At 40.9% G+C, this 23879-nt stretch overlaps 1 protein-coding gene across 1 annotated transcript; it reads right to left on the bottom strand.

Moving 5' to 3' along the window:
• Positions 1-207: 207 nt before the first annotated feature.
• Positions 208-8278, bottom strand: LOC100013113 (procathepsin L-like). Its single transcript, XM_001367465.5, has 8 exons — positions 7892-8278; positions 4139-4273; positions 3455-3577; positions 3216-3371; positions 2795-3019; positions 1534-1699; positions 1328-1433; positions 208-539 (listed from the first exon to the last, which is right to left on the bottom strand). The coding sequence occupies exons 2-8, from the start codon at positions 4262-4264 to the stop codon at positions 440-442; spliced, it is 1002 nt and encodes a 333-aa protein (XP_001367502.2). The 5' UTR covers positions 4265-4273; positions 7892-8278; the 3' UTR covers positions 208-439.
• Between the last annotated feature and the right edge of the window lie 15601 nt (positions 8279-23879).

Consider the following 23879-nt stretch of genomic DNA (forward strand, 5'->3'; position numbering starts at 1 on the left):
TCCTGTGTTGCTTTTCAAGGGATTCAAGTAATGCTAAAGCCAGTTGGAGTCATTGATCTGCCTTTTAATGGTGTAATGAGATTGGATTCAATTCCCAAAACTATTTGTAGTCACGGACTGATTCCCCATTCTAGGACAAAAAAAACCCCAGAAACCCAATTCTCTTCTCAATCCACTCTCCCAAAGTGCATATAAAACAAATTGAGGTTTATTTAAAAAGGTAAAGCTTTATATATACAATTTTAAAGTGAAAACTTATAAGTCTTTGAATTAAGCAATATTACAAGCATTGTAAAGTAGTATTTACATTTCACAAATGTAAAAATGTCACAAGGAACTCAAATTATAACTTGGATACTGGACGACATTCAAGTATTTTATTCCCAACGATACAGATCTTGGATCCTGTTTTCAAATATTTCTGAAGCCTTCGATCAAATCACACTTTAGGGTAGCTGGCTTCTGTTGCTATTCCACAGTGGTTATCCTTATCCTTGGCCATTAAAATGTACCCATTGTCGCCCCACGCCTCACCCCAGCTGCAGAGAAGATAAATTTCAAGCATCAGAGAAAGGATTGTCCAAAAGTAGACTTTTACTTTACGTACACAAAAGCAAGCGTTTTTACACCCGCTGTGACTTAAACTGGAAGTGAGCAGGACTTTCCAGGCAGCAATGAAAATGCCTGCTGGTGGCATGAATGACAGCTGCTCACACTCTAGGAGCCCTTTTAAGATTTTCTAAGTCCCAACAATAACAGTATTAGAACAGTCCAACACGCTGATCATTACCAACCAGAAATCTTTTGCACTATTTAGTCATCAGTGGTTAATGGAACCAATGAAGAACCATTGGAGAACTCTAAAATTACTCTGGATGCTAAAAATAAGTAAGGCAGCCCCTTGCAACCATAAGCATCCATCCTTTCCCCATTTCACAGAACTTTGCTGTTCAGTCATATCTGATTCTCTGTGATGCTATACTGGAATTTTCTTGGTAAAGACACTGCAATGGTCTGCCATTTCCTTTCCATATGAGAAAGGGAGGCAAAATGGGGTTAAAGTGATTTGACCAGGATCAAAAGACTAATTAAGTTCCATGTCTGAGATGGGATTTGAACTCATGAGGATTGAGTCTTCCACAGTTGAAGTTCAGTGCTCTATCCCTATCCACTGGTCCACCTAGCTGCCAGAAATTTTAGAGAATAAAAAGGGGACCACTATTTTTCCTCCTCCTCCCTCTTCCTTCAAAATGAAATAACCAACAATCTGGCAACAAGCAGATTAATGACCTTTCAGGTAAAAAAGTATTTTTAGGAGCTGATTTACCTGTTCTTGACAATCCAGTATTCATCTTTTCCTATTGAACCATAGCCCACAACCAGCACACCATGATCCAGTTGGGAACTGCTGCAGTCTGGTTCATAATAAACACCTAGGAGATTTAAGTGAAATGTTAACTTGAGAAATACTAAGGAATGGCAGTAATAGAGTGAAGTGTATGGTTATAGAAAGAATGAAGAACAAATGCTTACCGGACTGATAGAACTTGAAGGATGGATTTGCCGAATCAATACCAACAGAGATGGGACCCACAGTTGCTACAGCCTCCATGAGTGCTCTTTCATCCATAGATGGAATGTCTACAAATCCAGTTATGTTTGCACCAGAGCATTCTGGTTTGTATTTGCATTCTGTATCCTTTTTAAATGAAATAGAGAAATGGTCTTTAAATTTAAAATTTAAATTTAGTAGCTTTTATTGAAGTGGTTTAAATTTAATGAATTTAAAATTGATGATCACAAAATTAACAAATCTATGGGCAATGTTCTCCCAGTCAATTTATTAACAGCTCAAGAAAATAGCTGGATGTAGGTGGTTGAAGAGTGGTAAAGGGCCAGATACTGAGGGTTAAGTGACTTGATCAGGGTCACAAAGCTAGAAGTATCTGAGGTCATAATCTGAGATTTCCAGACTTCAGTTTTCCCACCTGTAAAATGAAGATGTTTGACTAGATAATATATAAAATGCTTTCTGACTCTTAACTATAGAGATAATCCAGTATACAAATTTTCCTCATGTGCCTTACATATAAATGTTTGCTGTTATTGATTAGTCATCTCAGTCCTGTGTCTGACCTTTTTGTAATTATCTTGGTAATATACTGACTTTCTCAAGCTCATTTTACAGATGAAGAAACTAAGGCAAACAGGGTTATATGACTTGCCTAGGGTCACACAAGGTTAGCAGGGTCTGAGGCCTGATTTAAACTCAGGAAGATGAGTCTTCATGATGCCAAGTCTAATGGTCTATCAATTGGTCTACCTGGCTACACATAACTGCTTATAATATTATTTTAACATATTTTAAAATTTAAATATTAAATTACAATTTTAACTTCATTTTAATTAAATGAAATATTTCATATTTTAAAATAATTTAATTTATCTAGCTAAATATATAGTGAAAGGCACTATTTTAATTACTGATATACTTTGAATTCAACTACTGATTCTGAGGTTTGATTAGGGAGGGAGGTATATAATTCTGCTGTCTTTAGAAGCCTCCTCGGTTCTCATTCCCTCAAACTGAGTCTCTCCATTCAAACTTAGCTAAACCAAAATGATGGTGTATCCAAGAACTCTGTTTACCCTTCCAATGAAGAAATGATTCCTCTTGGGTCAAAGCCTCCATTTTTCTTCACATTACTTGTTATAGGTCTCCCCAATTCCCATTTCCCCAAAATGAGGCTCTCCATTCAAATATAGCCTAAATGAAAATGATGGGGATGTTTACCTGGGCTACATAAGGATAGCACTCCTCTGTATCAATGCCACCATTGTCCTGCACATATTGGAAGGCGTTGTCCATGAAACCACCATCGCAGCCATTGTTGCCTTCAGGAATAGTGCAGTCAATCAAGTTCTGTATACTAAGTGAAACAAGTTTGCCTGTTTTGCGGAACCACTGACCTTCAATGGCGCCAACGGCACTAAATGACCAACAAGCTCCACAATCACCCTGAAAGTCAAAATGAGAGTTAGTTTATATGAAAATCTTTAAAAGCTTTTTAACACAGATCTGAACACTCTCAAAATAATGCAAGAGAACTCAAACACAGAACTTATCTGAAGTCCCATTATTTAATCGTTTCATCATAATCCTCAATGAGTTTTATCTGAGGTACCTATGGACAGAACTTGAACAAGTTTAATACCTGTTCCTTAACAGGAGTTACATAGCCTTTCTCTCTCCAATCTACAGATTCAGGGAGCTGTGCAAGGAGAGATTCACGATACAGAGATCCTTTGGTCCTCCTCTGTGATCCATTAGACTTATAGCCATTCATCACTTGTTTAAATTCTTCAGTGCTCTAAAATGAAAGAAAAGTGTCTTATAGTAAGTGTATCAAGTACAAAAAATAATCGACCACTCAGAATTAGCAGATACGCCCACCATGTCACCAAACTTGTTCATTCTCAGCTGGAAACTATGTTTGCCAGCACTGTACTCCTGATTGTGCCTTTCAATCATTTTCAAATTCTTCTCCCATGTTGCTCTCCTCAAACTATCTTCATTCTGAAAGAAAGTACAAAAAAAAAGTAAGGTTCAAAAAATCTTTTTTTTTTTTTTTAATTCTTACTTACCTTCTGTCTTAGAATCAAGACTATATATTGGTTCCAAGGCAAAAGAGCAGTAAGGGCAAGGCAATGAGGATTAAGTGACTTGCCCAAGGTTCCATAGTTAGGAAGTATCTGAGGCCAGATTTGAACCCATCAATAAAGTTTTGTATCATGCATGCAAGTGTGATAAAGGATGGAAAGGAAAATCTTTCCATCCTTTATCACAATTGTCAAACTTTCTTCAGACCAAATCCACCATCAATAAGCTGGTTAGCACAGTTGGGATGGTGACCACATCTAAATATGGTGTCACGTCCCACAAAATTCATTTCTCAGAAGGGGTTCCAAGCTGTGATGTTATAAGACATTCCTACCCCGACCTTATATGTGGGAAAAGCAGCAATCTTGAGCACATTCAGCTCTTGTGTGAATCATTGGCTTCTGGGGAAAGGTCATTTATTAGCCCTCCCGGGACATGGATGCACACAGCTGGGGTAAAAAGAAGATAAAAGATTACCGCTTCATAGGACTTCCCATGTTGTGCCTTCCATTGGTGCCACTGAGAATCTAAAGCCCTGTCAAATGGTGGAATGGCGGCCGCTAATCCCAAGCACAGGGAAGCTAAACACAGGTAGAAATTCATGTTTCCAACCTTAAAGGAAAACAACAAAGGAAGAGCAGAAATAAAATGGGTACAATTAAAATCAAACCAAACCAAAAGTTCAGGCTCTTTGGTTCTTTGGGAAACACACAATCCTCCCAGGGGAAGGACACCAAATATTCCTACAACATAAGAGTGTTAGTGTGCAGTGGGATGGAAGTGAGGGGAAACACAAGAGACATAATACTGATTTAGAGTTTTCAGGAATTTAGACATACAAAAAACATTAAAACCAAAGACAATGCATGACTTACTGTCAATATTGATAGTAGAGATAATGTTTTAAATCTTAAAATAATTTCAAGTAATTTTGAAAAATTTTAAATAACCACAAAGTGAAAAATTATTTCACTAATAATCTCTTCATTAGAACTTCTCCCATGTTCCCAACCTTCCCAAAACTAAAGGTGGCTAATAAAATTATATCAAGCAGAAGCCACTGGGAAAATGGGGGAAAGGTATGTGTGGGGGGGTTGTAGCTAGAGGAATGACCAATAAACATCTCTAATCTCTCCTCTTTTTATGTATGATGGGTCAAGTGAGTCCCCCGGATGCAGGTCTTGTGACATTATCTTGCTCCTTGAAGTCACCTTTTTCAAAATGTGATGACTATTGTATGAGAGGATACGGCTTAAAGAAATAGAGACCATGTAAGTGAACAGAAGCAAGGTTCAACCTTTCTCATGAGAAGGGGTCACACCCCAATCGTGATGTCCAACAAATGGGTGCAGATACCAGCATTTTATAGATTCCTGGCCCAAACTCCCACTCTCTCTGTTTCATACCTGTGGTCTGGGACAGAACTTACAATCTAGGCACCAAAGACTACCCAATCAGAAACCAAAGTTACATAGCATGAGCACCCCCCTCCCCAGCCACCCCTGACAGCATGAGTCCTATCATGAGTTCCACCAGGTGAGGGGAAAGTTATGAAGAGGTAGCTGTGAATTCTGGAGGGACTCTTCTGACTTCTAAAGATCAGAGGAGAGGAGGTAGGCAAGCCTAATAGTTTGCTTTCTCTGAGATAAGAGATGTCTCAACCTACTGGGACTATGGCAATATCAGAATGTCCTTGAGATGCTATTCTGAACTCCTAAAAAGGTTTCCCTTCTCTAATGGAATCTCACACTGAAAGGAACAAATTAAGTCTTTTCTTTTCACACAGCTATTATTGTCAAGGGTACCTTCATCCTTCCAGTCACCCCACATTCTCAATTTTCCTCTCCCTTCACCCTATATAGCTAATCAGTTGCCAAAGCATCTCTCATTTGTCTTCACAACACCTTATCACTTCACCACTGGACTATTGCAACCTCTTTTTTTTTTTTTAATTTAAACCTTTGCCTTCTGTTTTAGTATCAATTCTAAGACAGAAGAGTGACAAGGGCAAGGCAATAAGGCTTAAATGTCTAGCCCAGGGTCACACAGCATCTGAGGTCACATTTGAGCATAGACCTCTAGACTCTATGCCTGGAGTTCTATGCATTGTGCTACCTACCTGCTTCTTGCAATAGCTTTCTTATTGGTCTCTCCTTTGCCTCAAGACTTCCTCTACTCCATTCTATCCTCACACAGCAAAGTGATTTAAAAGCTCACATGACTATTTTGCTCTTACTCTTTCCAGGAATATTTCAGTGGCTCTATTGCCCACAGGATTTTATGTCATTTTAATCAGATACTTTCTTTTTAAAAAATCTTACCTTGCCTTTGAATCAATACTCTGTACTGCTTCCAAGGCAGAAGAGCAGTAAGGGCTAGGCAATGGGGTTTAAGGGTCCCACAGCTAGGAAGTATCTTTGAGGTCAAATTTGAACCCAGGACCTCCAGTCTCTAAACTTGGCTCTTAATCCACTGAGCCACCTAGCTGCTCCATTTGCTGAATACAATTATTAGCACAGTAGTACATGTAAAATGTATACAAGTAAATGTATGTAAATATTGATAAAAAAATTTTAAGCACTCTTGTCCTATATATATGTATATATTTTTGAGCACTCCTATATAGAACAAGAGTGTTAACATTTTCTTTTGTAATGGGGATGTGTTCTAGCAAGTATGCAAGACGACTGACTGCTTTACTAAGGGCAAAGACTGTCATTTGCCTCTTTATATCCCCCAGTGCTTAGCACAGTGCCTAGCACATAGTAGGTGCTAAATAAATGTTGATTGAATAAATGAAATTCTTCACTTCTAAGCCTAAAGCTAATCACCAAACGCACCTTTTTCTAGAACTCAAAACGACTCATTAAGCATGGCCAAGTGCCATAGAGTAGCGTGCAGGAGAGAAAGGGCTAGATTTGGGGACAAGATGCCTGGTTTCCATCATCACTTCTGCCACTTACTACCTTAGGTGCATATCACTTCACCTCAGGGCAGTTTCCCAAGGGTCCCTTCTAGCTACAAGTCTATGATCCCATAAAGCATAAAGGGTGGGTGCTGATGGAGGGAACGGGAGAGGCAATAGCCATCTCCAGACTCTTTAGATCTATAGAAAGACCCTGGAAGCCAAAAGCTGTCCCATTTAGAAACATGGAAAAGGAAGCGGCTGGCCCTGGTAGGGGCCGCCCAAGTTGCCAAAGGCTCCCAACCTCTGGGCATCTGAACCTCCTGCACCCAGAAACAAATTCTTCCCCACCCTCCCTCCTAGCATGCCCCTCCTCTCCAGGGAGAGAAAGGAGGTCACGTGGAGGCGCCCATTTCAGCCAGAACCCCCAACAACACCAACCAAGCAGAGGGGACTTGGTTCTGGCCACGCGCCACACCTCCTAGCGGGATAGGATCGCGACTGGGGGATGTGTAGGGGTGCGCTTTACGGGGCATCCTCCGGAGCCTTTCCAGCAGGCCAGGAAGGAGATCTTTCCCTCTTCTGGAGCGACAGAACCGGGTACACAAATTCGAGTCCCCCACCCCCAGCCTAGGGATGCCCGGCGAGGTTCGCGCCGTGAATAAATCTGAGAAAGTTAGTTTCCTCCCGTGGAGGCCACGCCCCATCCCGACATTCATCCAAACAGATAACCTTCCTCCATCTCTCCCTCCTCCAATCATCTCCTCCCCCATTAAGTAAGTGCTGGCCAAAAACACAAAAACATTGGGTCCGGGGTCCGAGAGCTTTGGTAATCATTGATAATGGAATTAAAACGAGGGCAAACATTCTTATAGCGCCTTTAAGGCTTGCGGAACGTTTTACAGCGTTTTACTCTTGCGTTTGGTAACAACCTTCCTGGAAAGTGTAGATGCTATTTATTTGTCCTATTTCGGGGAGGACACCGTCCTAAACTTAATCCTCCATCCCCCACTCCAGCCGAACCCACCACAGACACACGCCCTACAAACACACACACACACACACACACACACACACACACACACACACACACACACACAATCACCGCACACATGTGGACTTTTGCGCTCCGAAGAGCCAAGCTCACAGCGGCGGCATTAACAACCACAAACTCTTCCTAAGTCCAGGCTCGGCTGTGCCCTTTTGCTCTCTCCGGAGCTGTGCCGGGGTGCCACCAAGGAGTCAACGGACTTCGCTTCTTTCAGAGCCCCCAAATCCTCCCCCTCTGCCCGGGAACCGGCAACCACGACTCGCCCAGTCCTTACCTGAGTGTCAGCAGCAACCTGGGAAAAGCGGGACCTCTAAGGAAACTTAAGGGTCCCGATGGCAGAACACTGCACCTGGGATCCTGCTGCTCCTGCTTTATAGCAAAATCTCGGGCCGAGCCTGCGGGTCCCGCATCCCGGCATGGCCATTGCGTCAGTTGGGGGTTGCTGACTCTGTAGTGCGGGTCTCAACTTGTGTAGAGTTTTGCTATTGCCTTAGGGGTAGAGACGCAATAGAGGTCGGGGAGGGCAGTGGAGGGTAGGATCATCCCCGAGGCTGGTTTATTGTAGTTTGTTTGTGGAAAGGTGTGAGGGGTCAGGGCTTCCCCTTAACACCTCCCTGCAGCTGGGGATCGAAGTTGGGGAGTGAGAGGAGGAAGGAATAGCCCAGTCACCCAGCACTACTGAGAGAAGTGACTTGGCCGAGGTGGCCTGAAGAAGCCACTTGTATATTCACGATTTCAGTTTATCCTTTAGAGAATCATAGAGCTGAAAGTCCAGCCCCTGCATTTTATATGTGAAGAAACTGATGCTCAGGGTCAGTGTTAATAGAAAACAGCAATATAGTGATTCAAACCCAGATTTTTTCATTCCAAATCTTGAGATTTTCTGAGTCAGGAGATTGATAAAATATGGATCAGGGTCCCCAGGAAACGTGCTGTGGCAGTTGAGAGGATTTGTATTTTAGTAGACTGAATTATTTCCGGATCAGAGTTTTCATTTAGAAACTCTGATCAATTTCTTCTCCTCTGCACTCATTCCTTCAAATTAGTCAGTTTATTCGGTAAGACTACAATTAGAAGTGAACAGCTTTATAGAAACCAATCAGCGAATTTGTGTTTTATCACGTTTCAATTGTATAATGCATTTATTCCTAGGAGCTTCAAGGAATCCCCCACCCAACATATTTCTTCCATTGCAGAAGAGAGAGGAAAATGAAATTATGGGGGAGATTATGAGCTCTGTTGTGCTCAGTAAATAAGAACCACTTTAGCCCAGATGCACTTTGACAAGCAAAATTGAGTCCTTCAATTTCCCTTTAAGAAACATAAAGTAGGGAGGGGATAGCTTGGTGATTCAGTGGTAGGTCAGAGCTAGAAATTGGAGGTCCTGGGTTCAAATGTGACCTCAGACACTCCCTAATTGTGTGATCCTGGGCAAGTCACTTAGCCCCTACTGCTCTCCTACCTTGGAACCAATACACAGTATTGATTTGTCGACCCCTGCCCCTTGAGAACACACCCTGAAGATAGTACCAGGCACACCTGTTTTGAACTGAACAATAGCCTTGAAGTGTTTGATGACCCCAGTTTGGATGGGACTGGTAGATATAGTCAAATGTTGAGTACACTTTTTTTGTCTTGGTTTCACCCATCTATTAAAGTCTTCTCTGAGGAAGCCCAGATCTTGGTTTGACCCTTTCCTTTTGCATTCATTGTTCTTGACCTGACACCCCAGCTGTTGGCTGCAACCTCTTTGCAGCCTATCTATGCATGTTTGCTGTACCAAGTTCTCCAGACGGTATAAAAGACTCCCAGGTTCTGCTTCTCTTTGGAGAATGTTCTTGGGTGGTGATTCTCACAGCAATACTGTTCCCAGAGGCCCAGAGATCTTGGCTGTGTGTGGTTTTGCAAGAATGTAAGACCCCAAAGTTTAGCTTAAAAATAAAGAGAAATTTATTAATTTAGAAAGTAATGTTGAATCTGGCCAGGAGGATAGGATAGGTGGAACAGCAAGATGAAAGGCTGCTCCCAGAATCCATCAATTCTGGTGATTATATACTTTTTACAACAGTGGGGTCATGATGTCGTATCATGGGGAGAATAGCATTCTAGAGTGGTAAACACATAGGCATTCGTCTGGGGTGAGGTTTGGTCTGGGGTCTGTCTGAAGACCCTCATAGTTTAGGGGACAAATGGATGCCTGCGATACAACCAGATGGTATTGAGGTATATATACCTGGAGGTGCATCTATATGTCTATCTCAAATCTAAAGGATGGTCTAAGGATGATAATAATCTCAGGATCTTATAGAAGTTATCAGATGTTATTGGGTTAGGAGTCACAAGGAAAGAAGGGAGCAAAGGAATTTCCCTGCTTACAGTTTGCCTGAGTTTTGAGGTTACAATGCCCATGCCAACTTGATCTCTGCTAGCCATCATTCTCTATATCTCCTCTGCAACTGATGCCTCCACTTCCTTTCCTCTCAAATCATCTCTTTACAGCCTGGCCTCAAACCTCAGTATTTGACTGGAATTGTTCTTGCCAAAGTTACAATCATCTCTTCTTAATCTTGCCATATGTGATGTTCTTTTCTCAGTAATAACCCCGTGACCTCTCTTTGTAGCCTCAGTCACCCTCTTCTCCATATTTTCTAGGTTTTCAGGAGCCTGTTCTCTCCTGGATGTCTGCCTTCAGACTGCTCCTTGTCAGTCTCCGTTTCTTGTTCCCCTAGTACCATGTTATAAGACTGTTCTGATTCCTTTGTTTCCCTTAATACTCTTTCATTTGGTGATCTCATCAGCTGCCATGGTTTCAATATTTATTTTTATGCAGATGACTCTTCAATCCAATTGTCCAGCCCTAATCTTTCTCTTAACTTTCAGCCTTTCACTTCCAAGTGTCTTTTAGACATCTTGAACTGAATCCCATAAATATACTAAATTCGACAGGTCCAAAACTGAACATATTGCCTTGTTTCCAAACTTTCTTCTTACCCTCTTGCTAACTCCTCTATTACTGTCCAGGGTACCATTCTCCCATTCACCCAAGCTGGAAACCTCAATTCTGCCCTTTGACATAGCATATCCAATCAGTTGTCAAATCCTATCAATTCTGCCTTAATAACATCTCTTACATATGACCCCTTCTCTCTTCTGACACTGCCACTGTTCTGGTGTATATATAATATGCGATGGGTTCCCTACCCAACTCTCTCCCCACTCAAGTCCATCCTCAATTCAAGCTGTCAAATTGATTTTACTGAAATGTAGGTCTGATCATATTGCCTCACTATTTGATAAATCCTAGTGACTCCCTATGACCCACAGGATCAAATATAAAATCCTCTGTCTTTTAAAACTGATGTGGTGCTGTGTAACCCTGGGCAAGTCACTTGACCCCCATTGTCTAGCCCTTACCACTCTTCTGCCTTGGAGCCAATACATAGTATTGACTCCAAGACGGAAGGTAAGGGTTAAAAAAAAACTGATGTGGTGGGCTAGAGATTAACCCTCAGTCTGCCCTTTCAAGTATGACATACTCCAGTGGAAACACATTAAAGATAGAAATATTTATTTAGGTTGAATGATTGGGAGGCATCATGGAGGATCAACTGCCTCCCTGAACAGAGAAAAGTTCATCATTTTTATATCCTAAAGGGATGGGGTCTAAGTGACTTGGAAAGGAAGGATGGGGAGTAGGATGAGCAATGAGAACAAACAAGAGGGGCAATCAGGGGAGAATAGGAAACAGAATAGGTGCCTTTGGGTCTGGGGGCTTAAACAAGCACACATCGTTTATGACATCCTGATCCTAGAGGTGGGTCTGGGGGCATAGTACAAGTACATATCCTTTATGGCATGCTGATCGTGTCGCCCATCTTGAGAAACTTGGGGATGTTTGAGAAATACAAGGTACCCCTCATGCTTATCTTAATCCATCCAAAGCTGAGAGGTAGATGATCCTATGTTTGTTCAATTGCCAGCCTTGCAAGGTGAATTCCTCACATAATTTTTGACCTGTGGTGTCTGTAGGAATTTGGGGTGTACCAAGGGACCCCGGTACCCACCACAAAACCTTTCATGACCAGACCCTTTCCTACCCTTCCAGGCTTCTCACATCTGACTTTCTCCATGTATTTTGTGAACCAGTCAGTAACAGTAGCTTCCTTTATGTTCCTTAAGTTCAACACTCCATCTCCCAACTCCTTGCGTTTTCACTAGCTATCTTCCATGCCTATAACTCTCTTCCTCCTCATCTCTGATTCTTGACTTCTTTCAAGTTTCAGCTCGAGTCCCACCTTCTGCAAGGAGACTTCCTCTGTCTTCCTTAAACTCAATTCCTTCTCTTTGTGCTTATTTTCAGTTTATCCTGTATCCATCTTGTTTGTAGGACAACTAGGTGGAGCAGTGGATGGAGTGCCAGGCCTGGAGTCAGTGAGATTCATCTTTTTGAGTTCAAGTCTGACTTCAGATACTTACCAGCTGTGTGATCCTAGACTAATCACTTAATCCTCTTTGCCTCAGTTTCCTCATCTGTCAAACCATCTAGGGAAGGAAATGGCAAAACATACTAATATCTTTGCCAAGAAAATCCCAAATAGGGTCAAGAAGAATTGGACACAACTAAAAAAGACTTAACAACATTTTGTTTGTACATTGTTGTTGACATGCTATTATAATCTCTCCACACTCTTCTAAGACAGTGAGCGCCTTCAAAGTATAGATTTTTTTTCCCTTTTCTTTTAATCACTAGTACTTAGCACAGCACCTGACTTATGGTAGGTACTTATTAAATGCTGGTTGACTGAGTGGAACTATATTAGTTCCAATGAAGTTTAGAACATATGGATAGATGGACAAGATGAGAGAACCAGAACAGCAAGTGATAGTTGCTGATCCAATTCTGGAACTAGTTTATTCCCCTTCTATGAATGTATGAGTCCAGTCAAATTTCTATTGTGTGAGAAAACGATTCAATTGTGGAAATTGTCAGAACATTTGATGACATTCTAGAACCCAGTCCTTCATGGCTGGGAAGCTGAACCACTTCTACATATTGCTTGGAGATCCTTAACTAAGGCCCCTAAATTATGTTGGCCAGAAACCCAGTCAGATCTGAAGACAGATAAAGGAATTTTCCCACAAATGTACATCTTCAACAACCCAAGTTACTGTCCTGATCAATTAGTGATTCTTTCCATGTAGTTTTGATTGAATTTAGAAACCTTCGGGAAGTGGGACACCCCTTTTTTGATTTGAGGGATTTATGCCCATTCATTCTCCCCTCTCAACTTGGAAAGTCTCTAGTCTTTCCTCTAGTTAGAAATCAGATGACCCAACTTTGTATTCTGAATAATTGTTTTCTTTTAATTCATTGTTCTTGTTTAATTGTTTTATTGTACAAAATGCATAAAAATTTGTAAAAGTCTGTCCTCCCCTTTATTTGGGGTCCAGTGCCAAAACGGAGAGGCCAGAAACCAGTTGGCATACATTGCTTAATAAATCTTTCTGTCCAAAAGCTCAGATTAAAAAATTGGAGTGCCCATCAGATTATGGAGGGTCTTGAATGCCAGATGAAATGGGATCCAATTGAAAAAACAATGACTCAAGAATCAAGAAACCCAGCTAACTTGGCTCATGTAATGATAATATGACTTTAAAAGCAAAACACTTGCTCCTTCTAGAGAAGATAAGTTTAAAGGAGCAAGAATAGATAATCTTTAAGGTCTCTTTTAGGTTAAAAAAATTCTATTAGGAATTATATTTGGTATGTATTTGGGGATCACCAAAATTTAAGCCGAGAATGACATGACTCGAACATCAGGGAAATTATGTTATGACAATGGAACTATCAAGGAAGGAATGATGAAAGAAATATTGCAACGGTGCAGTTAACAGGATTAAGCCAACAAGATGTGGAAAGTAAGGGAGAGAGAAAAGTCAAAGATTGCATCTTTCATAGAGATTTTGAATATGAAATACTGAGTCAATGACAATGACAGAAATAACAGAAAGAAGAGGAAGAGAATTTTGAGGAAAAGACTTAAATGTGGGTTTGAAGTGGTTTTAAGTTCAATTAGAGATGTGGGTTCAGAGCTGAACTCTAACTGCCTCCTAATTTTACCTGCTTCCAATTTCTCTCATCTATTATTTTTTAATATCTGTTTTTATCTATTACTCTTTATCTTTACATATCTTCCACATAGCTGCCAATTTAATATTCCTAAAGCGTATATCCTAGCCCTTTCTCTCCCCTGAAGCTTCCATGCCTCCCTATTGCCAGTAAGATAAAATACTGGCATTTAAAGCCCTCCAACAATCTGGCCTCCTATTTTTCCAAACTGCTTGCTTGTCATTTATGTAAGCTATGTTCAGACCAAACTGACCATCTTGCTGTTCCCTGCATGAAAAATTATATCTTCTATCTCTATCTTCTATACCTTTGTACTGTGAAGATGGGATGAACTCTCTCCCCTGCTCATTTTTAGATTTAATCTCCAGAAGCATATACACCCCATTTATCCTAAGTATGGGGAGGTCTGTGACCCACGTGTGTGATAGTAGGCGACGAATCAGAATTGACTGACTGCCTCCTGCGCAGTCCTAAGCAAAGCTAAAAGCTGTAATTGATCCACATAAAGTAGAAAGTAGACACAGGAAGTGATGAAAGGAAGGGTCTTTAAAAGTGGCAAGAACTTCCTGTGACCAGGTCTTTCACCTTAAAACTTGACCCTGGAGGAGCTCTTGCTTGGGACCTTGGACTGCTCTTCAATATTCCTTAAGGACTACCATGTGGGTGAGTGAAAAGGGCTGACTCCCTTTCCTGGTTTTTCTGGAGTTATTAGCCTCCAGAGAGGCCCCTCATCTTGGAGGAGGCCTTGTGGCTAAAACCCTTTTATTTTTACCCCTTACAGTAAAGACTGCCCTTCATGCCTGGAATGTCTCCTCACCTCTGCTCTTTAGAAAACTTACTTCCTTTCAGTTCTGAGCTCACTTGCCGTCCTGCCCTGATCTCCCCAGGTGTTAGAATTCTCCATACGCCCAGATTATTTCAAAATTGCTTTGTATGCATTTACTTTGTAAGTGTTTTGAACATATCTTCATGCCCGTCCATGTCTCTACCTCAGACCCCATTCCATTCAATGTCACATCCTTGAGGAAAGGGACCACCTCATTTATCTTTCAATCTCCAACACCTGATACAGGGACGTTAGTCATAGGTTTCCCAATCTTTCTTAATGCTAGTGCCTGCCCTTTAGTGATTATCTCTAATCTCTCCAGCATGTTGAACTAGGTATATGCTCCTGGGTAGCTAAGTGGCACAGTGAATAGAGCACTAGGTTAAACTCCTACCTGAGTTCAAATCCAGCCCCAGACACTTAATGGCTATGTGATCCTCTGCAAGTCACTTAACCCTGTTAATCTCAGTTTCCTCATCTGTAAAATGAGTTACAGAAGGAAATGGGCAAACAACTCCAGTATCTTTGCCAAGGAAAACCCAAATGGTCTCACAAAGAGTTGGACATGACTGAAAAATGACTGAACAACAATAGTTGAACATAGTTGTTTGGATGTCCTATCCCCCGTTTAGAGAATAAACTCCTTGAAAGCACAGACTGTTTTTCAACTGTCTTTCTATCCTTGGCCCTTGGTTGTCTCCAAATTAACTAATTAACTCTTACTTACTAAATTTAACAGTTTTTCTCAGTTCTCCTCCTTCTCCTTGATCTCTCTGCAGCCTTGACATTCTGTTGGTCACTGGGCTCCCTCTATCATGGTCTATGGGTCTATGGGTCACGGTGGTAGTGGTGGTGGTGGTGGTGGTGGTGGTATTTTAATTTACCTAGCACCGTTGGCCCCATATCTTTCCTCCAGGGCACTTTATTGCCTCTTCCAGGCTGGCTTGCCTGCTCTGTGTGTAGCAATTATTTGGCATCTGGTGGGGATAGCTCCCCTTCTCTTCAGGAATTGCTTACCCAGATGATGACTAGAGGGTTCAGCTAAAAACAGGACCAATGATCTGAGAAGTGCTGCCACTCAAAGAATTGGAAACTGAGTTGTAGTCCATCTCTTGGGGAACAGAGGAACAAGTTGTAGTATATGGTTGTAATGGAATACTATTGCACCATAAGGAACATTAACAGGATGAGTTAAAGAACCTGGAAAGACTCATATGAACTGATACAAAGTGAAATGAGCAGAACCAGGGGAACAATGTATATATAGTAACAAATATTATATAATGGTCAACTGTGAAGGACTAAACCATTATCAATAAAAAAGTCTGCAAGATATAATTTTGGGACTCATGATGAAAATGTTATCCACACTCAAAGGAGGAATTCTTGGAGTCTGAGTGAAAGTCAATACATGCCGTTTTCCACTATATTTCCTTCCCTTTTCTCCAAGAAGGCAAGTATTATGATATATGTATATATATATACATATATTATCATATAATATAACAAATATTTCCCTGTTCTTCATGTTGTGAAACAAGACACATATTGCTTACACCAAATAAAAATTCATGGAAGAAATAAAATGAATAACTATGTTTCAAGCTGCATTCAGACATCCTTAGCTCCCTTTATTGTGAGTGGATATCTTTTTTCATCACGAGTCCCTTGGAATAGCTCTGGATCCTTTCCTTATTGATAATTGTTAAGTTATTCACAGTTGGTCATCATATTATTTTTGTTGTTATTGTGTACAATGTTCTCCTAGTTCTTCTTACTTCACTTAACAACATTTCACATAAGTCTTTCCAGGTTTTTTTTTTGTGATCATCTTGTTTGTTATTTCTTATGGCACAAGAGAATCCCATTACAACCATGTACCACAACTTATTCAGTCATTGTCTAATTGATGGACATCCCTTCTATTTCCAGTTCTGTGGCACCACAAAAAGAGTTGCTATAAATATCTGAGAACATATAATTTATTTTCCTTTTTCCTTGATCACCTTAGGAAATAAACCTAATAGTGGTAATACTGGGTCAAAAGGTATACACAGAGGGGGCAGCTGGGTAGCTCAGTGGATTGAGAGCCAGGCCTAGAGATGGGAGGTCCTAGGTTCAAATCTGGCCTCAGACACTTCCCAGCTGGATGACCTTGGGCAAGTCACTTGACCCCCATTGCCTAGCCCTTACCATTCTTCTGCCTTGGAACCAATACACAGTATTAATTCCAAGATGGAAGGTAAGGGTTTTTAAAAAAAGGTATACACAGCTTTATAACTCTTTAAGTATAATTCCAGATTACTCTCCAACATGGTTGAATCAGTTCACAATTCCACTAACAAAGTATTAGTGTCCCCATTTTCCCACATTCCTTCCAAAATTTGTCATTTTGCCCTTTTATTATCTTAGCCAATCTGATGGATATAAGATGATATCTCAGAGTTTTTTATTTGTATTTCTCTAATCAATAATTATTCAGAGCATTGATTTTCAAATTTCTCCTAGAGAGCAGTCTCATTTTTGCCTTTCTTTATATCCCAAGTGCTTATAACAGGGTTTGGCATAAAGTAAGTGTGAAAGAAATGATTATTGAGGATTCCTTTACTCAGCTTCAAGAGCTAAATCAACAGATGGATTATGCATGTGAGGGAGCTCCCCATACATGAGAAATCACAGATCAAGCAAACCCCAGTGCTCAGTGTAGGACTTTGTATAAATAGTGCTTTCCTACATATGCCACAGAAATAATATCTGCAGATACCCCATTCAGCCTAGGTTAGTTTTTCTTAAAAGGTTTCGAAATGGACACCTACATAGTGAGGGCTTATAATCCTGTTCTATCAATAGCAAGGTGGCACAATGCATAAAGCTCTGCACTTTAGGAAATCAGGAAGACCTGAGTTCATAATCTGCCTGAAGATGCTTAATATATAGTATGGCTATGGGCAATTAACTAACCTATGTCTACCTCAGTTTCCTCACCTACAAAATGGAGTATTATAATAGCACCTACCTCCCAGAGTAATTTTAAGGATCAAATGAGATATTTGCCAGTGCCTGGCACATGTTATTGTTGAGTTTTTTCCATTGTGTCCTCATTTGGGGTTGTTGATTCATTTTTCAATCATGACCCCATTTAGGGTTTTCTTGGCAAAGGTAATTTGCCACCAAAAAGTAGTTTGACATCATACATACACGTAGGGAGTACTTTAAACTGCTAACACTTCAGAGCTATCCTTATGTTCTGGTGAGAACCACATGCTGGTATTGCTTCCAATGGGCCCTTGGCTCTGCCCCTGACTTTCCCTCTGCCTATTCCTTATGTCTTTTTATTCTTCCTGTCCTTCTCTTCTTCTTCTTTTTCACTCTTTGCTCCTTCTTCCTCTCTCCTTCCCTCTTCTCTCCTCATTTCTTACTACTTCCCCATCTCCCCATGCTATTGTTGCTTTTGCCACCCAATGGCCTTCAGCTGTAGCGATTAGTTGAGTGAAACCTATCTTTTACCTATGAGAGGAGAAAGAACTGGTTCTCCCAATTTTCTTCTCTCTGCTTACAGGTCTTTTAGTGAAATGGGGTTCATGCCTGATTATGCCCACCATACAGAAAATTCCAAGATGATGTTGTTTCTATTACTTCTATCATTAGTCACAATTAAGTCTAAAGTCATTCTCTTCATTGTTTGCTCTATCTTTTGAGAAATGAAATGATTAGTAAGGCACATTAAGGATTTATTAGTTACATTTTTCTCAACAAAATTAGGCTTCCGGCAGATCTCTGGCTATTAGCACTCTCCCATGGTTATAGGCCAGTTCTATTAACTGCATTTCAAAAATATTTTCTGTCTTCTCTTTGACCTGTGTGAAGATTGGCTTTAGCTCTCCCCTGATTGTAACAATGAAGGTATGGAAGATTGAATTGTAATCTCCAATCTATTTTTAGATTTTAATCCCCCAAAAGTGTTAACTCAGTATTTAAAGTCGATCTACGAATTTTAACTACAAAAGGTATGAGCTAACCAAAAAAGTTGTGAACACCCATTTCATGCATTGAGTGGGAGGTCTGTGACCCACTTGTGAAAGAGTTGGCAGTCCTGGAGAGGAGTGTCTTCTGTGATTGGTAGATGTGAAATTTAGGGGAGGTGACACAAGAGAAAAGATCTTTAAATACAGGACCACAGAGGCCAGAAGATTAAATCGAGAGATCCTCTGACTGAGTTGGACTGGAAAAAGAGTCACTTGGAGGAGAGACTGGAAGACAGACACTCAGACTTGGCTGTGGAACTCAACCCTAGAGGAGCTCAAACTGCTTTCTTTGGTGAGTGAAAGACTGACTTAGTTTCCTTGCCTTTCTGAAGGTGTGTCCCTCTGTAAAAGGTCCATCATCTTGAGATTCCTTTCCCTGATTAGGGCCTTAAAATTTCTATCTGGTTCAGAGGAAGCTAGGGTTTTCTCTTTCTCTCTCAGTCTTTAATATCTCCCCTCTATTGTAAATAAACTAGTATAAATTCCATTCCACTTTAGTAATTCATTTTGGGATTTAGAAATTAAACCCCTAGTGATCACCAATTAAATATTGAGTCCAACCATAATAAATTTTAACACCTGGTAGACTATAAACCAATTTCATGCCTCTTCCATTTCTTCATTTGAGAACAGTTTTTCTAGGAGATGGCACTAGTTGACTCTGATATGTGGAAAAAAGTTCTCTGAACAGTGTCTCAACTGCTTTATAAGAGTTATTGTTTGTCCTTCATTTACAAACAGGACAATGACATCACTGTCTTGACTTGTGCATGAATTGGATTTAAGTGAGGCAGAGTTGAACAAAGTTGTCAGCCTCACTCTCTCCTCCAGTCACTGAAGTCCAGTAGCAAGACAAAAGTCAGGACCAATGATCACCCTCTGGATGACCTTAGTAGCTTCCACATCTGACCAAGCTCTAAACTTTCCACAGCATCTGCTTCATCTGCCTTCATGACCTTTGTAACAAATTGTTCTCATCTGTCCATTGTACCAAGGGAAGTCTTCCCATACTTGGGGTAGACAGCCCCTACTAGGTACCCTCCACCTAGTTTAGCCAGTCTGCCAAGATGGTTTACTGAGGAGTGGCTGCTATATGCTCTTGTTTTTTGGAGCTACAGGTGAGAGTTGGGTGAAAGATGATCACCAAAGGTAGATAAGCAGTCCTGAAAAGGGCTCATCAAGCCCTCACATCAGATCACATCAGAAACATGTCATATATTGCACTTATAGGAGTAATCTAATACTGGATCAAGTTCTGGGAGCTACATTTTAAGGATGTGCTCAGACTTCAGCATGCTTCGAAAAGGAAGGTGATGAACTCCAGAAACCATGACATACCAGGTTGTGTTGAAAGAAGTAAGAATGTTTATTAACCTTAGGAAGGTAGGTCTTAGTGGAGAACATGCCATCCATGTTCAAATTTTAAATATTGAAATGTTTCAAAAGTCATCATGTGGACAAGAATTGGGCTTCTGTGTAGCTCTATGAGGCAGAAGACAAATTTACATGGGAAGATTATTGGGAAACATAGAAATAAAATGGGGGCAGTTGGGTAGCTCAGTGGATTGAGAGCCAGGCCTGGAGAGGGGAGGTCCTAGGTTCAGATCTGACCTCAGACACTTCCCAGCTGTGTGACCCTGGGCAAGTCACTTGACCCCCATTGCCGAGCCATTACCACTCTTCTGCTTTAGAGCCAATACACAGTATTGATTCCAAGATGGAAGGTAAGGGCTTAAAATTTTTTTTTTTAATTTAAAAAATAAACTGATTCAAAAATAAAATGGACTGTCTTTGTTAAGGGAAATGTCTGAGAACAGTGTAGGTGATCAGATACCAGAATCCAGTACCTGGCTCATTGTAATAAACTAACTAACTAACATTACCAAATGTTAGCTAACTGAATGACTGCTATTGTCGAGGAGATGTCCATACTAAGTGAGTGACTGAACTTGATGGGCTCTATGGATCCAGTCAATTCTAATTCAGTAGGGGAGGGAGTGGGGAGAGGTGAATAAGGACACCCCCTTATCTGCTTTGACTAGAGCATAGAACATGGAATGCTAGGCCTTTGCCTTGGCTACTTCTAAGCTGGCTCCACACTGGCAGACTTGCCATTTTGAGATGATGCAACAAACCCTAGGTGGTTCCTTGGTCTTCTCCCTTCTCCCTTACCTCCTCCCCTGTTACATGAGGGGACTTCATTAAAGAGGATTTTCCACTGAGTCAGAAGGAGTGGCCCTGAAAGAAAGGACCACTATATTCTCTTTTTACACCTGGTCTGGGCTTATGGGTAGGAGTGGGGGCCCCATTCCTCCTCACACCATTGTGGCTCCATGATCTTCCTGGTTCATTGGCCAAGCCACTCTGAATTGAGCTGAATCCTTGGCCCCTCTTCACCTCCATACTGCCACGTTAGCTAAGGTATATTCCCAACCCTGGCTTTTGCTTTTGCTTCTTCTGTGTTTGTTGTTTCAAGTTCAGAGGCAAGCAAATATCCTGAAGTGCACATATCCAAATGGAAGCAGCCTTATGATCCCCAGGTATTTGGCGGTTCTGGGGTCAATGAGAGCAATGGTTGGTTAACCAAATTAAAACTAATTATATGAAACAATAGCTAGAAACAAATCTAAAGACCTGAGTTTAGCATCTAAAGCTCCCAAGAATGGTCTCTTCTTAAGTTTCCCAAACTGTCATGCTTTCCTTTCCACTGCAAAATTCTACAATCCAGCTATACGTCGGTCAATTTGTCTTCCTGCAACACAAAACTCCTATTTCCCACCACTGTATCTTTGCACTAGCAGTGCCCTGGGCTTGGAATGCTTTTCTTCCTCATCTCTGGTTTCCTTCAATACTCAGTCAAACCTTTTGCAGGAAGCCCTTCCCAGTTCTCTCTGGGATCTATCTTGTACCTACCCTGCCTGTAGTGTAAACAATGAATCCTGTGAAGTGGTCTGGTTAAATTGATTAAAATGATCAGTACTTGAAATAATTGGGTAATACATAGTAATTGGTTCTGGCCAGATGGAGACAAGGGAAATATGGCGTGTGAATTTGAATATTGCATTAGGGAAACAAATCTGGACATCGTTATATTTACGTGTGGTCTCCCCCACTGGCATTTGAGTTCCTTGAAAGAATTGTCCTTGTGTTTACATCCTTGAGCTTATTACAGAGCCTGGCACATGTTGTTCAGTTGTCTTCAGTTTGTCCAATTTGGAGTTTTCTTAGCAAAGATAGTGGAGAGGTTTGCCATTTCCTTCTCCAGCTCGTTTTACAGATGAGAAAATAAAGACAAATAGGATTAAATGACTTGTCCAGAGTCACACGGCTAATACATGTCTGATGCTAGATTTGAACTCAAGCAGAGGAATCTTCCTGACTCTAGACCAGGAACTCTATATACTAGCCGCCAAGCTTGGCACAAAGCAAACACTTAATAAATGTTTATTTAAATGATACATGTATGACTCAGTGGAATTGCTGGTCAGCTCTGGGAGCAGGGAGGGAAGAGGGGTAGAAAACAATCACAAATCATGAAACAATGGAAAAATATTCTAAGTAAAATTTAAAAATACGTGTTTGTTGACTGCCAGATGATGAAATAATTTTTCCTTCATCTTTTTTTTTGGGGGGGGGGTAATACTTCATAGATCGTCAGGATTGGAAGGGATCTTGGAGCATCTCAATTTTACAAATAAGGAAACCAGAGCTGGAGAACTTCATATCAATGAGTAGGTAGAGAAGACCACAGATTTAAAGCTGAAAGACACCTTAGTGACCTTTTAGTGCAGTTCCTTCATTTTGTAGAGAAGAAAACTAAGGCTGAGAAAGGTAGGATAATTTCCTCCTGACACACAAGAAGGAGATCCTGGAATTAAATAATGCAACTTTCCATTGCACTGGGATTTTGAAAGGCTGCAAATTGGGACAGCTAGGTAGCAGAGGAGATAGAATGCCAGGCATAGAGTTGGGAGGTCCTGGGTTCAAATGTGACCTCAGATACTTTCTAGCTATGTGACTCTGGGAAAGTCACTTAGCCTCAATTGCTTAGTCCTTATCACTAAGAATAAATATGGGCACACTTCCCAGCTGTGTGACCCTGGGCAAGTCACTTGACCCCCATTGCCTAGCCCTTACCACTCTTCTGCCTTGGAGCCAATACACAGTATTGACTCCAAGACGGAAGGTAAGGGTTTATTAAAAAAAAAAAAAAAGAATAAATATGGGGATGCATTTATTTGAGGAAACAATCTCTTACATATATAAGTACACGGAAGAGAAGGATGTGAAGATACTGCAAAGGAATAATTTTTTTTTTGTAGTTTCATACATGTTTAAAGAATTTTTCAAAAATTGTCATCCTATTTTTGTCATATAAAATTTCTTGTTTTTATTGTAGTTTATGCACTGATTTGTGGGGGAGGAAACAGAGATCTTTTAAACATACTTAAACTAAAGGTTCCACTTGTACAGAGTTTTACCCTTTAAGGTTTTTTTTTTTTAAACCCTTACTTTCCATCTTAGAATTAATACTGTGTATCATTTCTAAGGAGGAAGAGTCCTAAGGGCTAGGCAATGGGGGTTAAGTGACTTGCCCAGGGTCACACAGCAAGGAAATGTCTGAGGCCAGATTTGAACCCAGTACGTCCCATCTCTAAGCACTGAGCCCTGCTCCCCTGACCTTTAAGTTCTTTTTTGGTTTTTTTTAACCCTTACCTTCCATCTTGGAGTCAATACTGTGTATTGGCTCCAAGGCAGAAGAGTGGTAAGGGTAGGCAATGGGGGTCAAGTGACTTGCCCAGGGTCACACAGCTAGGAAGTGTCTGAGGCCAGATTTGAACCTAGAACCTCCCGTCATGACCTTTAAGTTCTGATCATTTTCTTATGGCAGAAGGTAAAGGTTTAAAAAAATGGAAAGAAAGGCATGCTCTAGGATAGTAAGTTGATTTTAAAGGAACATCTCACTTAGCACACTAGCAGAGAGCCTGGTCAGATGAGTCGGTCAGGAAGCCCTGCATGTTTCTTATAACCTGCCAAGGGTAAGGAGAATGCACCATTGCCAACAAAGACCCTGATTTGTCTCTCCCCTCCCCCGCATCCACTATCAGTCACATGATTTAAATAAAGCAGCTTCACTCCAATGTCTGTCTTGTGACTGTGATTCACCCCTTGGGAGGTTGCTGAATGAATGTAAACATCATATCGCCTATGAAGCAACACCAGATTTTTGCACAACTCTTCTTCTGCTAGAGTTCAGGAGAGAGGAAAAGGAGCACATGAC

This window comes from Monodelphis domestica, chromosome 7 (genome assembly GCF_027887165.1).
Source record: "Monodelphis domestica isolate mMonDom1 chromosome 7, mMonDom1.pri, whole genome shotgun sequence".
Lineage (NCBI taxonomy): Eukaryota > Metazoa > Chordata > Mammalia > Didelphimorphia > Didelphidae > Monodelphis > Monodelphis domestica.

Excerpts from the sequence above, each read along its gene's own strand:
- LOC100013113 (XM_001367465.5), bottom strand. The coding sequence starts at position 4,264 with ATGAATTTCTACCTGTGTTTAGCTTCCCTGTGCTTGGGATTAGCGGCC. Across the intron at positions 1,700-2,794 it reads GCTATCCTTATGTAGCCCAG|GATACAGAATGCAAATACAA; the intron begins GTAAACATCCCC and ends TCATTTAAAAAG. Across the intron at positions 540-1,327 it reads TACTGGATTGTCAAGAACAG|CTGGGGTGAGGCGTGGGGCG; the intron begins GTAAATCAGCTC and ends TCTTCTCTGCAG.